This window comes from Myotis yumanensis, unplaced genomic scaffold (assembly GCF_028538775.1).
Source record: "Myotis yumanensis isolate MYYU_CA2020_CCGP unplaced genomic scaffold, mMyoYum1.0.hap1 SCAF_10, whole genome shotgun sequence".
NCBI lineage: Eukaryota > Metazoa > Chordata > Mammalia > Chiroptera > Vespertilionidae > Myotis > Myotis yumanensis.
Genome location: NW_027223761.1, coordinates 20,365,129 through 20,382,121, shown reverse-complemented (window position 1 = coordinate 20,382,121; position 16,993 = coordinate 20,365,129). Strand labels below are relative to the sequence as shown.

The 16,993-nt window shown below is 41.3% G+C and overlaps 1 protein-coding gene across 2 annotated transcripts in view; it reads left to right on the top strand.

Moving 5' to 3' along the window:
* Positions 1–16,993, top strand: part of PATL1 (PAT1 homolog 1, processing body mRNA decay factor) — a 38,492-nt gene that overhangs the window by 126 nt on the left and 21,373 nt on the right. For both annotated transcript variants that reach the window (XM_070428078.1, XM_070428077.1), the window contains exons 2-7: positions 2,106–2,217; positions 12,305–12,522; positions 12,818–12,898; positions 14,960–15,154; positions 16,082–16,183; positions 16,847–16,936. In XM_070428078.1, the coding sequence (XP_070284179.1) occupies positions 2,106–2,217; positions 12,305–12,522; positions 12,818–12,898; positions 14,960–15,154; positions 16,082–16,183; positions 16,847–16,936 (798 nt within the window). The remainder of the gene's footprint in view (positions 1–2,105; positions 2,218–12,304; positions 12,523–12,817; positions 12,899–14,959; positions 15,155–16,081; positions 16,184–16,846; positions 16,937–16,993) is intronic.

Below are 16,993 nucleotides of genomic sequence, written 5' to 3'. Positions count from 1 at the left end.
AAGTGACCCCTCCCTCCCTCCCGCTCCCCTTTTCCTCTCTTATCCCCGGAGCTTCTGTCCCGCGCTTCGGGGGAGGGGGGGGGGGGGCGATGGGCGGTGGGACCCCCGGGACTCAGAGGAGCGCGTCGCACCGGGGGTCGTGGGTTTCAACTTAGAGCTGTGTGAACTGGCTTCGGGGGACGGGACTCCTATTAGTTGTCAGTGGGTAGAGTTGGCCTCGGTTTTGAGGTGGGGAGGGCCCGTTAAGTGCCTTAACCGGACCACCTGCCAGCCCCAACCCGGGAGGAGCCGCGGAAGGGAGGCGTCGCATCCATCCGGTGGCTCTTCTTGAGGAAGAGTCACCCGGGAAAGCCCGGAGACACGTTTCCCGCCCTGGATCTGGAACCACCTTTCGTCCAGTTACACACACCTATACACACAGGAAACCACCCGGTCACTGGGGCCTGGGCTTGCCCTTTGACTGTCCGCGGACTGTTGACTGAAGAGGCCTGGGAGTTGGGAGGGGGCGTGTCCAGCAGAAGTTCCTTTTGGGCGAGTGGAGGGAGACGTGGGTTTGGTGACGGTCCCGGTAATGTAGCAATAGTCGAGAGTCCTGAGCTTGTCACTAATTCATTGTATGACCTTGAGCGACTCCTAATCTCTGGCCGTAAAGTCTCCAGGTTTGCAGAAGAAAGGGGCTTGTTTGCATAATCCCTAAAAGCCTTTCCGATTAAAAAAAACACACACAGTGATTTGATTAAGTAGATCTTTGTGATTTGGGAGGAGTGCTGCTGGATGTTGCCTTTAAGGTAGAAGCAATTGCCTACCTGCTTTGTGTACGTTTGTGAGGGCTTCAGATGGGTGAAATGGCCCTTTGGCTTAACCGTACCTTCGGGAACAGTCTAAACCAGTGGTTCTCAACCTTCCTAATGCCGCGACCCTTTAATACAGTTTCTCATGTTGTGGTGACCCCAATTTCATTGTTACAAATTGAGCATAAAGCATAGTGATTAATCACAAAAACAATATGTAATTATATATGTGTTTTCCTATGGTCTTAGGCGACCCCTGTGAAAGGGTTGTTCGATCCCCAGGTTGAGAACCGCTGGTCTAAACCAAGAGGTAGCCAGGCAAGGTATAACACAACCCTGCCTTCCGATAATTGTGGACACACGTGACATTTGATAGGAAATGGTTTAAAACCAAACTAACTTTATGAAAACATGGAGGGAGGTGATAAGTGGTGTAGGCAGTTGCCTAAAGAAAAGAAAACTTAGAAAAATCAGTTAAAAACTAAAGTGTAAGGAGGAAATGTTTACAATACAACCTACCTAAGTTGTTACGGTGATCTCTGGTGTTGTTCAGCAATCCGCAGGGTTTGACTAAATCTCTTCCTCATTTAATCCTCATAACTATGAGGTAGGTGGTATTGCTCCTCTATTATCTCTTAGGAAACTGAAACTTAGAGCCTAACAAAGCCTGTGGCATAATAGGTGCTCAAGAGGTACTTAATGAATTGATTTCAAAGAATGATTTGCCCATGTTAGCACCACTTTTAAGAGTAGAGTCAGAACTTGAACTTGCCATATCACAGCTTTTTGAGAGTTTACTTAATTGTGGTTGAAAATTTCAGCTTTCTGTTTTATCACCAGAGTTTGGGCCAATAGGAAACAGAAAAGGGGAAATATTGAAAATGAAGAGAAAGCTTTAAAAGAAAATAATAAAATAGTTGAAAAGTTGACATGAATATAGGGGAGGTGAAAGTTTTGTTGAACAATACACTAAAACCCAAAGGGTTCATTTCATTTGTCATTATTCTAACCAGTGATGTAAAGGAAGTTGGCAGACCATGAGGAAATGCTCTTATTAGATTCCTGATAGAGAAATGGAATGTTTGTGGGGAAAGGTTAAATGAAATAAGGAATAGGAAAGAGAAACTGAAAGAAAAGAAGATACTGAAATTTTCCAATGTTGGGGATATTAGGGGGGTAGAAAAAAATGCCATCTTTACAAAAAGTCATAATGAAGATATTACACTGATTGGGAAAGTAAGATGAACATTTTTAGAACACTTTACAATGTGGTTGTGAACTTCATGAATAGCTAAATCTCTTTTCTCCTTTTAGTCTTTGGAGGATTGTCCTCTGGATGAAGATGAGGATGCATTTCAAGGCCTGGGAGAGGAAGATGAAGAAATTGATCAATTCAATGATGATACATTTGGGTCAGGTGCAGTTGGTAAGTGATATCTTACATCATCTTGGTCTCTTGACGGTTTCAGATGTTCTCCTTTATAAGTGCTTGGCCTTAGTAGGAGTAACCTCAGTCACTAATTTAGCAAAATATCCCATTCTTGGTCTTAGAATAGTCTAGGCTTGACCAGAAGCATCTACCCTTCTCCTCTTGACCTCTTTTTGCCTCACTTATAAAACCAGGTGTTCTGTAAATTCTATTCCTTCCAGCTATATGATCTTTTGCTCTAGGTTGACACTATAAGGAATTCAAGTGGTTAGAGAAATAGACATTTTTCCAAAGATTTAAAATAATCCTAGAAGAGGGGAATTTTTTTGTGGGACATGTAACTTAAGGAAAATTAGTTGAACTAGGAGAAAACTCAGATTTAGATATGTATGGTTTTAAAATTCAGTTGATCAGTAGTATATATTACATGACCCTGCTATTGTCTTAATAGTATCTTCAATAAAGTAAAAATCCCTTTATTCAAAGAATATTGGTGATAGAAAGTCTTAAGTTAGAAATAAGATGAAATTTTCCCATCTTTGGATATAGATAAATATTCTAGGAGTTGGAAAAAAGTTATAAAAAGTTAAAAAGCCAACCTATTCTTAATGGCCACAGAGCTGTGGATACTGAGATGGGGAATTTAGAGAGCAAGCTTATATGGTAAAGTTTGAGAATTAGAGATCCTAGGACAAGTTACATTAGTAAGTTTAAATTAAACTGAATGTTTAAAAAAATGAAAAGGTAAGGCTCAGTGGAAATATTTTTGCTCTGAGTATTGATATTGAAAATGGCAACAACTGTTTTTTCTGGGATGTGTAAATACTTATGATTTCTTTGGTATCAAGCACTCTGTCTATGCAACAAATATTCAAAGTTAAGTAATAAGAAGAGGAAATTTAACTGTAATGGGTAATCCCAAGATTTTGAATATAAAAAACAAAAAAGAGGTCTTAAAAGTGTAATAGCCGAAACCGGTTTGGCTCAGTGGATAGAGCGTCGGCCTGCGGACTGAAAGGTCCCAGGTTCGATTCCGGTCAAGGGCATGTACCTGGGTTGCGGGCACATCCCCAGTGGGGAGTGTGCAGGAGGCAGCTGATCGATGTTTCTCTCTCATCGATGTTTCTAACTCTCTATCTCTCTCCTTTCCTCTCTGTAAAAAATCAATAAAATATATTTAAAAAAAAAAAAAGTGTAATAATGGTTACTGGTTTTACAGTGACCTAAACAGCTTAAATTTATTAAAGCTTAGACTGAGTAGAATGAATTGCAAAAATGCACGAGTATAGTATTATCAACCAGGGTTTACAAAAATCAGTAGAGAGCTCAAAACTGCCACTACTAGGAGCAGTAAAACAAGTGCTTAAGGTAGAAGGAAGGCCTCATTATAGAAGGGAACCAAAGACTTTTTGGATTATAGCCATAGTTTAGGACATGAGATCATCCAAGAGGATGACATAATCTAAGATGCTGTTCTCTCTCCATGGAGATCACAGGCAAAAGCAATAGAATAGAATTACAAAAGCAGGGAACAATTTGAATTGCAAATTGTATTTGGAAGTTAATTTACTAATAACATACAGAATATAATAGAAGCTATAAACATTGTATGCTTGTTTCTATAATTCTTCGTATCTTAATTGTACTGAATCTTACCATTTTTAAGCAAATTTCTCAGTATTAAAATGAAGTTGATGGAGTTGATTTATAGATATTATTTTAAGATGAGGCAGCATAATAATACATACTCAGTTTTGAACCTGAACAGATGAGGAATAGTCTTGCCTTCTCGTTGACTTCCAGAGCGCTTGGACAGTTTTCTGAGTTCCTCACAAGATGGGAGAAATATTGCCTAAAATGGATGCTAGAGTTTCAGAACTATATTTTATATGATGATAGAAAGAAAGAAAAGTTTCTGCGGTTATACCAAAAAGAATAGGTAGTAAAAAACAAAGGCAGGGAAATGAAATAGCATTTGATCAGCCCACTTCATACCCTCAGGCATAAGGAGTGATTAATAAGGATTTCTTGGTTAACAAGTTTATAATGGAGAAAAAACTTTCAAAACACAAGCCCTTTCTATTGAGTATAATATACTTGAATTGGAAAATTAAAATCTTAATTCCTCATAACATCTTGATCTAAATACTATAAAGATTTCTAAAAGGGCAGTTGCTTCCCAAGTCCACCTGTGACTTGCTTACTACATCTCTACAAGAAGATACACAGCTGTTGTACAGAATTTAAACCAGGAGATAAAATGTCAGACCTTTGACATATGTTTTGGTGTGATGGTTTCTAATTCAAGGAGTGGCTTGAATGAAACCTGTTAGTACAGTAGTTAATTTTAAGTCGCTGGCTGCAAATGCTCTCATGTCACCTTTCCTTAAGAAACTAGTCACTGTCTTCCTCATGGAAAATTTTTGCATCATCTTAGAGCAGTGGTTCTCAACCTTCCTAATGCTGTGACCCTTTAATACAGTTCCTCATGTTGTGGTGACCCCCAATTTCATTGTTACAAATTGAACATAATTAAAGCATAGTGATTAATCACAAAAACAATATGTAGTTATATATGTGTTTTCCGATGGTCTTAGGTGACCCCTGTGAAAGGGTTGTTCGATCCCCAAAGGGGTCGCGACCCACAGGTTGAGAACCGCTGTCTTAGAGCAATAAATGCACCACAGTAATCTCAACTCAATCTCTAGAAATAAATGCTTAACACTTAGAAGATGCTTATTATGTGCTAGACACCATTATAAATGTTTTACATATAATCCTCACTGTGTGAGGTAGGTGCTATTATTATACTCATTTTAACAAATGAGAGGAAAGTGACAGAGAGGTTAAGTAACTATAAATGGAATTAGTTTAAACTACCACTTAAAGCAATCTTTGGGAATCTCCTGTCCCCCATCCTTCCTACTTTTATTGATAACTACTATAATCTTTAGGAATTGAGATTGCCTTAAAGTTAAATCACCTCTACTTCCTTATCATTTTATTTTTTATTTTAAAATGTCCCTGAGACAGACTTCAGGAGAATTATTACAAGTATAAGTTTATGGGAGCAATGAGGAATTTACTAACCCACATGAGGGTATAGGTCAGTGATGGCGAACCTATGACACTGTGAACCTATGAACTCATTTTTTTGGTTGATTTTTCTTTGTTAAATGGCATTTATTTTTAAAAATATATATTTTATTGATTTTTTTATAGAGAGGAAAGGAGAGGGATAGAGAGCTAGAAACATCGATCAGCTGCCTCCTGCACACTCCCCACTGGGGATGTGCCCGCAACCAAGGTACATGCCCTTGACCGGAATCGAACCCTGGACCCTTGAGTCCGCAGGCCGATGCTCTATCCACTGAGCCAAACCAGTTAGGGCATTAAATGGCATTTAAATATATAAAATAAATATCGAAAATATAAGTCTTTGTTTTACTATGGTTGCAGATATCAAAAAATTTCTATATGTGACACGGCACCAGAGTTAAGTTAGGGTTTTTTAAAATGCTGACACGCCAAGCTCAAAAGGTTCGCCACCACTGGTATAGGTTAATGAGTTAAAGAAAAACAGCTCTCTTTCCCTTTATTTCTCTGTTTTTCTTTTGCCTACTGTTTATCCTTTTTACCAAAGTGGATTGAGGGTCCAGCATTGGTATATCTAAGTAACTATGTTTAAGGTCTTTTGAAAAAGGTATAGGGTGAAGTATCTACCCTCTTATAGTAAGAACATTCCATCTCTGACATTGCTTCAGGTGATTTTTCACAAAACCAAGTAACACCTGAAATGATGATGAGGGTATTTATGGCATAGATTCCTTTGTTTGCATGTTTAAAAAAGCAATTCACAACAGTTATTCTCACAGAATATGGCTATTTAACCAGTGTATTTTAAAAATGTTATTAAGGCCCTGGTTAGTGTGGATCAGTGGATAGAGCATTGGCCCTCGGACTGAAAGGTCATCGGTTCGATTCCAGTCAAGGGCACGCACCTCAGTTGCAGGCTCGATCCATGGCCCTAGTCAGGGCGCATGTGGAAGGCAACCAATCAGTGTGTCTCTCTCACATCAATGTTTCTCTCTCTCTGTCTCTACCCCTCCCTTCCACTCTCTCTACATATCAATGGAAAAATATCCTCGGGTAAGGATTTACCAAAAGAAAAAAATGTAGTTATTAAGGACAAATAGACTACTCATTTTTGGTAGGATCTGGTAAAGTTAGTAAAGATAGGTATGGAAACAGTGAATGAAAACAACATAAATTAGAACTTGATTGCACTAGAACCAATCTGTTAACAAATTAACTCCTTAAATTTAGAAAATAAATATAAAAACATTCCTTATTTGGGATTATAGACTCCTATTTTTTTGGCATTGCTGGGTTAGTAAAATTACAAAGAAAACTTGTCGTTTAAAAACTTTTCTTAGTTTACTGTTCCTTGGTAAAGATGACACAAATATTAATGTCATATGCTGGCTGGGCTAAAGTGGATTTTAAAGTACATTTAAATCTACAGCAGTGCCCAAGACTAGACAGTGGTTCTAACCATGCCAGGTTATAAATTTGGAAGTCCCACTTCCCTCACTTTTTGGACCACTAGTGTTATGTGATTCTTTGTTATGTAGTAAAAATAGCAAATTTTAAGTGTTTATAATCTGACCCTGAAAGGTACTTACCCTACAGAAATATTTGCTTAAGATATTAAGATATATATAATATTTAGTGCAATATTAATCATTGTATTGAGAATTTGCAAATCTAAATTTCCATCAGTAGGGGATAAGTTGAATTAGTTTTAGTTTATCAATAGAATTGAATCTTATATAAATACCAGAGGCCCAGTGCACGAATTCGCACACCAGTGGGGTCCCTCAGCCTGACCTGTAGGATCAGGCCAAAACCAGCTCTCTGACATCCCCCGAGGGGTCCTCGACCTGACCAGGGTCCCCAACAGTGCACGATCGGGACTGGGGAGGGATGCAGGAGGTTGGCCAGCTGGGGAAGGACTGTGGGAGGGCTCTAGGGTGTGTCTGGCCCAACTCAGTCCTGATCAGCTGGACCCCATCAGCAAGCTAACCTACTGTTACGAGCATCTGCCCCCTGGTGGTCAGTGCACTTCATAGCGACTGGTCAACCAGTCGACTGCCCCCCGGTGGTCAGTGTGTGTCATTGTGAGCAGTTGAGCAGCCTCAGCATATCATTAGCATATTACGCTTTGACTGGTTGAACAGACAACTGTACACTTAAGCATATTAGGCCTTTATTATATAGGACTAGAGGCCCAGTGCACGAATTTGTGCACATTGAAAGGAAATTAATCAGAAGAAATATTTTAATATCGCTGTTTGCCTTTCTCTATAATAGAAGTGTCAGCCAAATTCACAATCAATAATGACAGATGGAAACACTTGTGCAATTGGCGCCAGCAAGAGCTTTATATATATAGATAAACTTGCTTGATTAGACCTGCTTTCTGATTTAGCTAAATTTTTCTCAGCCCAGTGAAGCACCCCAACTTCTCTTTCAGGTAATTGTCAGCAACACAGCAGTAAATATCAACAGGAAGCAGATTATTATTGTAGATCATGCAGGGAGAACAGAGGATAAAATATTTAACTGCAACAGTGTTTGACTATATTGTGCACAGTGAGAAAACCTGAAGTCATTTTCAAGGTCCACCATTTCTTACTTCTTTTCAGTCGGGTCAAGTTTCTAACCTTTATAAATCTCCATTTTCCGGCTAATGAAAAGAAAATAGAATTTCACCGAGTTTCCTATCTACCTACTGCAGGACTTATGTGAGGATCAAATGAGATGAGGCACGGGAAAATGCTTCACAGGCATTTGGTTAAAGTGTAAAATGTTTCCACCTGGCTATAAAGCAAGTCATGTTCCTGGGCTGAAGAAATTCCAAGAAGGCTAGTCACTAGGGAGAGGAAGCCAGGCGTTGCTACATGACATCATTACTTGGCGCCCACAGCTATCATTTCTGGGCTGGGCTAGGCTGTGGGCCTCATTTTGTGCCATGGGGTCTCAGCAGTGTTGGCTGCGACTTGGTGGGGTGTCGCTCTGGGGTGGTGATGGGGCCTGTGTCCCACTTGGGGGAAGACGAGTGTTGCTTTGTGGGTGCCAGGTCCATGGTGGGTTATTGTTAAATGACCTGTCGCTAGGGAGAGGAAGCTGGGCGTTGCTACATGACATCATTACCCGGCACCCACAGCCACCATTTCTGGGCTGGGCTGTGGGCCGTATTTTGCGCCATGGGGTCTTGGCAGCGTTGGCTGCAATTTGGTGGGCTGTCGCTCTGTAGTGGCGGGACCTGTGTCCCACTTGGGGGAAGCTGAGTGTTGCTTTGTGGGCACCAGGTCCACGGTGCAGTTTCTCTGTAAATGGCCAGTGTATGTCACAGCAGCTCCTGTATTGAGCATCTGCCCCCTGATGGTCAGTGTGCATCATAGTGACCAGTCAGACAGTCGGACACTTAGCATATTAGCCTTTTAAATATATACTAGAGGCCTGTTGCACGAAGAGATTCGTGCAATAGGCCTTCCTTCCCCTGGCTGCCGGCACCAGTTTTCCTCCAGCACCTGGGACCCAGGCCTTCGCTCCGGCCGCACCAGAGAAGCGAAGCCTCTTCAGCCTTCAGTCTTCGCTGCTCCGTGCCTGCGTATGCAAATTAACCGCCATCTTTGTTGGGTTGATTTGCATAGTCACCTTGATTGGCTGGTGGGCGTAGCGGAGTGACACCAATTTGCTTGTTTCTCTTTTATTAGTGTAGACTAGTGGCCTGGTACACGAAATTCGTGCACGGGGTGTGCCCCTCAGCCCGGCCTGCACCCTCTCCAATCTGGGACCTTCTCCAGTCTGCACCCCTGTGGGATTGGGCCTAAACGGGCAGTTAGACATCCCTCTCGAAATCCGGGACCGCTGGCTTCTAACTGCTCACCTGCCTGCCTGCCTGCCTGATTGCCCCTAAACATTCTGCCTGCTGGCCTGGTCACTCCCAACTGCCTCCCCCTCCTTCTCCCACTGACCTGCTCACCCCCAACTGCCCCCCTGCCATCCTGCTCATCCCCAACTGCCCACGGGTACCCTCACAGGTAGTAGGTGCTGATTAGGGGAGGAGGACATGATTGTTTTCTGGGACTGTTGCTATGGAAGCTTTGCAGAGGGTTCTGCAGGACTCTGAAGGGTGGGTTCTGGCCAGCAGCCCTGTAGCGGTGGTTTTCCCTGGAGGCGCTGGTGGGGGGCAGGGAGTTAAGGGGGCGCTACAGGGGCAGTGAGGCCAAAGGGGGAATAACTGTCAAACCTTCCCTCTTGGCACCATTCTTTAAATTGTACGTGGCTGTTTCGTAGCTATACCTGCTCAGGCCCGGGTTCCAATCTCCTGGAGTGGGGTGGGGGCCAGGCCAGGGCGGAGCCAGGCTGGCTAGAAGGGCGGGTTTAGACGCGCCCCCAGCGAGGTTCAGCACACTTCAGCTGCTGAGATGGTGCTGTTGTTGTTGGGGTGTGAAGGGTCTGACCCTGAGGGGCCGCTCATGCCTGCCTCCACCTGGGTCTGGAATTGTAGGGAGGAGTGGTGTGCCCAGCCCCAGCGGAGGGGGCCCGGCAGTGGTGGGCCACGGGCCCCAGGTGCTTCAGCGCTGACGGGTGGTTGCCAGTATGCTATTGTTGTGGGCGCCCCTGGCAGGGGAAGAAATTGGGAGTCGGAGGTGCGGGCTACAGCTACTCCCAAGGCTGGGTCTTCTCCCCATAGGTCAGCCTCCCTGTCCCCCCAGGGTTGCGGAGGCTGGGGTAGGGTGTCTGTCTGTCCCCCTGGGAGTGCTGGGGCTGGGGTAGAGTGTCCGTAGAGGGGGTTTGGAAGAGCTCCCCGTGGCCGCTTCCTCTTCCTTCTTTGCAGTCTGGGCTCCGGTCTGCAGGCACTCTCATCAGACACCCGGGAACTTGGCTCTGGCCATCTGCCCCCTGCTGAACACGCATCAGTATGCAAATAGGTCGTTATGGGGACACTGTAACAGCAATTAGCATATTACCTCTTTATAGGTATAGATAGATTAAAAAGAATGAGATAATATTACCAGTAGTTATGTGTGTCTTTGCATGAAAACATGCCCAAGCTGTATTGCTTAAACAAGTTGCACATGAACCCCTCAGAAAATTGTCAATGCCTGGCAAGTGTGGCTCAGTGGTGGAGCATCAACCTATGAACCAGGAGGTCACAGTTCAATTCCAGGTCGGGGCACATGCCTGGGTTGCAAACTTGATTATCCCCAGTATGGAGCATGTAGGAGATAGCCAATTAAGGATTCTCATCACTAATGTTTCTATCTCTCCCTCCCTCTCTCTTCCTCTCAGAAATCAATAAAAATATATGTATTTTAAAAAATTGTCAATAATCTAAATCTTTTTTAAAAGTGGTTACCATCTATTATACCCTACTTATCAGGCAACTTTTTTTTTTCTTGTCATGATGCCTTCAGTTTTTCCTTCTTCTAATGAGGTCTACGGGAATATTATAGGGGGGATTGTCATTAAGAACACTTTTTGAGAATTCTTTGTTTTTGTGTTAGTTATAAAGGGAATTACCTGTTATTCCTCTGTTGAATTTTATTGGACATACAAAATAAAATTAAAATCAGAATAAAATATATAACATATACAGAAGAATACATGGGTGTTTGTGGATTAGAAAGCAGTGCATGTTTAGATGAGGTGAAAGTAGAATTAACAAGAAAAGGTTATTTAGGGAAAGCATCAATGAAGAGGGAAAGGTGTCTAAATTTGAATCTCAGAGGAGCAAAATAGTGGATAGAGCTTTTATGATGGAAGCAGAATGGAACAATGCGATTGAGGAGCATTGGAATGAGAAGTGATGGAAGTAAGGTCTAGTTCTAGGGAAGCTCATAAAGGGTTCTGAAGCTACTCATCTGTGCTATAACAGTACTCAAAACTAATCCTGTGTCAGCATGAGAAAAGGAGACAGCAACCTGGTGCCAGTGCTATGGACTATATAATAGTGTGCAGGAATAGCAAAGACATAGTTAAAAGAGGAACTGACTCAGGTCCAAGTCACCATCACCTTTGCCTTGGGGAACTGCGGTAGCCACCTGGCAAACCTCCATGCTTCCAGTGTTGCTGTCCCCTCCCCCCAGTCTGCTTTCAACACAGCAGCCAGGAGTGGTTCTCTCAAAAAGTCATGTCACATCAAAACCTCCAGTGCTCCCTCATTTTAATTAGAGTGGCTTTAGAGGCCCTAAAGGAGCTCCCTCCTACTACTACTTTGATCTCATTTTCTTGTATCTCCCCCCTTGATTATTCCAGTCCAAACATGGTCCTTTCTCAAAACCATCAGTCTCTCAATTAAGGCCTTTGTACCGACTCCCTCTGCCTGGAACACTTCTCCCAGATATCCACCTATCTTATTCTTGAATCTTTTACTCACAGGTTACCCTCTCAAAAAAATGTACCTCTGATCATCCTGTTTAAAGTTTTCAGTCTGCCTCTCTTCCTCCATATTCCTGTAGCATTTCATCTTCTAATATAGTATCTAACTTATTTATTCATTATGTTTATTGTCTTATGTTTAGTACACTCATGTATCCCATGCACCTAAAACAGTGCTTGTCACATAATAGATGCTCAACAAATATTAATTGAATGAAATGAATAGATTCAAAAGCTTATAAAGATGACAATTATAATCTAAGAGAAAGCTATATGCTAGTGCAGTGAATTATAACTTTCCTTTAAATTTTTTGCCTGAAATGTCATAGAAACACAAGACCAACAGTTTCAAAATTGGTTTCAAAATATAGTTTGGACACCATTGATAATGGGGTTAACCTATTACTCTAAATGCTTGAGTTATATTCTTGGTAATACGTTATTTGTTCTTAAAAGTGAAAAGCCCACTTTATTATGCTACTCAGTTTAAACTTTTATTTCATGTCTCTAAGTGGAAATTTAACTTTCCACCTATCTTCTGGATTTGGAATTATTTACTTGGTTAACAGAACTTTATAAAACTTTTTAGTTCCAATATGAACTGTATTTCATTTTTATGATTTCCTTATAGATGATGATTGGCAGGAGGCACACGAGCGACTGGCTGAATTGGAAGAGAAGCTACCGGCAGCAGTCAGTGAACAAACAGGCAATGGAGAAAGGGATGAGATGGACTTGTTGGGTGACCATGAGGAAAATCTGGCAGAAAGGCTCAGTAAGATGGTGATTGAAAATGATCTAGAAGATCCAGCCATCATGAGGGCAGTGCAGACCAGGCCAGTTTTGCAAGTGAGTAAGTTACTCTGTTTTGAGCATAGTAGCAGACTAATAATTAAAGTGAAATATTGAGTTCTATTTTTTTTTTATCTACTATAATGAGAGATTTACATATGCCATGCTGTAGAAAATTGTTAATGTAGTTCCTGATAACAATTCTGGAGATGAAGTTGGAGAATGATGTATACTCTGGAGCACTATAATTTCTTATTCTCAAGCAGTTGAGGCTCTTTTGGAGCTTTGTTCACCAAAAGCAGGTACTTCATACAGAGAGCCCACACTATTTGTATTTTCCTTTTTTTGTTAGCCCCAACCAGGAAGTCTCAATTCCAGCATCTGGGATGGATCTGAAGTTCTGAGGCGAATCCGAGGACCACTGCTTGCTCAGGTATTAAACATTTTCCCTTTATATACAATTCCTCATCTGTGAAAATTTCAAGCTGGCTCCTGTTGTCATCCTTTCCTTGCAGAATCATATAGTTGGATATCATTTGCCAGTCTTAGGTCGATTACTCCATCCAGCACTCATAGTTGTACCACTTCCTCAGCCTCTGTGGAAGTGCTGAGTTGACTGTGCTTTACTTTGAAAAGGTTGAAATGGGGATGACCTGGAGTGTGAGCAGGGCCAGGAAGAGGGTTGTCCAGCAGGGAGGAGGGTGACCTAGGAGTGGGGAGGCAGAGGACTCAAGGATGAGAGATTCCCAGAGAGGGCCCACTGTGAACTAGACATTTAAACGCATTCTGGCTGGTCCACCTTCCTGAGAGCCCTGAGTTTGTAGCATGAAATTAGGGTCCCCCAACTCCAGAGGGGCTCCCCCGTTTCCAAGTAGCACCCTTAGTGACATCAGAAGCAAGTCCAGATTACCAAAGTTAAGGTGGTTATTGGATTGGTTGGTTTTGATAGTAAAGCCTTTTTACAGTACATGCAATAGACTTAATTCCTGTATCTATATTATATAGTTAGACCAAGAAATGTTTATATGCAATAAGCATATGTGGAAATGCATTTCTGAAGACCAGAATAACTCAAGGCTGCAATTCTATTCAGAACAGAAAATAAAGTTTAAAATAATAATAAATAAAATAAAAGGTTGGAAGGGACCATTGTAACTCAATTTTGTCACCTTACAATTTGAGTTACTTGAAAAGTCATTTCTAGGCAGAACTATAAGGCTGGAGAACAGATCAGTGTTGGCCAGTCGTTGGGAGTGGTGGGAGAGGTTGACAGCAAAGCCACTCTGCGACTCATACAACTTAACAAAAGGAAGATAAACAATCCAATCAAAAAATGGGCAAAGGACTTAAATAGACACTTTTCAAAAGAAGACCTACAGAAGGCCAAGAGACATATGAAAACATGCTCAAATCATCTTACAGATGAAAATCAAAAAGACAATGAGGTAACATCTCACACCTGTCAGAATAGCTGTCATCAATAAATCCACAAACAGGTGCTGACAAGAATGTGGAGAAAAAGGAACCATTTTGCACTGCTGGTAGGAATGCAGGCTGGAGTGGCCACTGTGGAAAACAGTATGGAGTTTCCTCAAAAAATTAAAAATGGAGCTCCCACTTGACCCAGTAATCCCACTTCTAGGAATATATCCCAAGAAATCTGAAACACCATTCAGAAAGTATATATGCACCCCTATGTTCATAGCAGCACAAATTACAATAGCTAAGATTTGGAAACAGCCTAAGTGCCCATCAGCAGGTGAGTGGATTAAAAAACTGGTACATCTATACAATGGAATACTACACTGCTGTAAAAAAGAAGGAACTCTTAACCATTGCAACAGCATGGATGGACCTGGAGAGCATTATGCTAAGCAAAATAAGCCAGTCGGAAAAAGATAAATATCACATGATCTCACTCATTTGTGGAATATAATGAACAACGTAAACTGATAAACCAATATAGAGCCAGAAAAAAAAAATATTTTAGAATATAATAGAAGTAATCCTGTTATTTGCAGATTTTTAATATTTCCTACAACTTTTGTGATATTGTACTATGTTAGTACAGTTTTGGTATTATATTTAAAATTGTTTTTCTTGAAATAATTTTTATTGCATGTAATATATTTAAAATCGTTTTTCTTGAAATATTAAGGTTTATTGCATGTAACATTATTATATTTAAAATAGTTTTTCTTGAAATATTAATGTTTATTCCATGTAAAAAAACCCACTCTACATAGGAAGTTTGTGGAGTGATAAAATTGTTCTATATCTTGATTGTGGTGGTAGATTCATGACTCTGCATTTATTAAACTTCAGAGAACTGTACACCGAAGAGAGTAAATTTTACTGGATAAGAAATAAAAATAAATAAAATTTTAAAAAATTTCTCGAGATGTTTTGACATTTATAGAGATTATTAACATATTTCAAGTTAAACTAAGGTTTTTTTGTGGCTTTTTTTTTTTTTTGCTACTTCCTTAATTAGGAAATGCCTACAGTGTCTGTATTAGAATATGCCTTGCCTCAGAGGCCCCCACAGGGCCCAGAAGATGATCGGGACCTTTCCGAGCGTGCATTACCAAGGCGGTCAACTTCACCTATCATTGGGAGCCCTCCTGTTAGAGCTGTCCCCATAGGCACCCCACCTAAGCAGATGGCTGTACCCAGCTTCAACCAACAGGTACCTCTCATTAACAGGCACTCAGCCCAGGATATTGGGAATCTGGGCATAATTATTGGGGAAATTGGTGATGTTGGGAGGAGGGTGGAAATTTTGGGTAGACATTAGATTAGAAAGAAAAATAGCCAATTAGAGGAGAAGTTAGTACCAATAAGAGACACATTCCTTAATGCCCCTTGCTGGTGCTGCTCCTATTGCTGCTTTCTAAATGGGAAGAAAAGGGTAGTTAACCACATTTAGTGTATATATCCTTTTTAAAGGGTTTTGCTGGCTGCCCAAAACATTAGCAGAGAGGTAACTGAAAGCTGGGGGGAGTGGGAACACACAGCATTGTCCACATCCCTTTTTACCTTTAAGATATCCCTGCTTTCCCTAGAGCCTGTGCAGTCCTGTTCCATAGACTTTCCTCCACCTGAAACGAGCAGCTGAAAAGGAAGGCCAATTTGGAAGGTATGGGGGGAGGGTGGTGTTGGTATGGCCTAGTTAGGCTCAGTATCCTATGAAATGGTGGAGTCACAGCATATCACAAAAAAGCTCTAAGCATGGCGGCCATATCACCGGGGCTTCAGAATAGGACTTAGTTAATCCTCCAGCTTTCTTATCATTCCTTCTCCCTCACTGCTACCAAAATATATCCTTTTGGAGAGAATTTGCAAGTTTGAATATCTGCTGGTACCTCCCTCAGATAGCATGGAAGGGTGGGGATAACTGGAGAATTAGCTAAATCTTCCTCAGTTAAAAGCTACTGATATTTGTGAGAGGAAGTGACCAAAGGTTCTGTATATGAACCCATAGCCTTAGCAATTGGTTTAGAAGTAGGGCTTTACATTGAGTTCTGTGTCTCTACCAGTACTAGAAGGGAGGAAGTGTAGGTGGAGGAAAAACTGACTTCACTGAGTGTAGTTGTTTATATGTTTTCCCTCGTAGATTCTGTGTCCGAAGCCTGTCCATGTTCGGCCACCAATGCCACCACGTTATCCTGCTCCCTATGGTGAGAGGATGTCTCCAAACCAGCTCTGCAATGTCCCGGTATGTCACTCTACAACCTAATGAAAATGCAGTCTATATTTTCTGATAACTACCTATTTAATCACTATACAAGTATATGGACTTCTCTTAATTATACATATTTTTTCTATCTCCATACTTGAATTTCTGAATCTTCTGGTCCCCAGATCAGAAGACATGATTCATTATGTTCAGTTGTTTCTTATATCAGCTCTTATCTTTAAAAATCTAAACTCAGCGTGATCATTTGATTTCCTTCTATCTCTGTCCCTCGTTCTGCTTTCTTTTTCATGTTACATTATGATAGTACTTCATAATTACATAATTATTCTCTGTTACATTAGTGGACAGCTTGACTGTACAGTTTAAGAGTGTGCTTTTTTTTTACTGTGTTTTGCATTTTGGTGTTGTTTTGTTTGTTTTTAACTTCTTTATTGTTGAAAGTTGTTGAAAGTATTACGTATGTCTCCTTTCTCCCTATTGACCTCTCCCCGGTTGCTCCCACCCCCCAGCACGTGCCCTTGCCCCACCCCTCAGTCTTTTTTCATTGGTTATGCTTATATGCATGCAATTTAAGAGTTTTTATATCTAAGTTTATTCTGCATTCCTATTGAATTTCCTTATTATATTGATTTACCTATTTCATAGTATATAAGTTTTTTCTTTTTCTCTTTTTTATTCTAGAACTCTTCCCTACTGGGTCACCCTTTCCCTCCTAGTGTTCCTCCTGTTCTCAGCCCCCTCCAGAGAGCACAGCTTCTTGGAGGAGCACAGGTAAGCCTTCAGTAGCTCAACCCATAAAGAGCTCTCTTACTTTCCTGAAGTGCACTA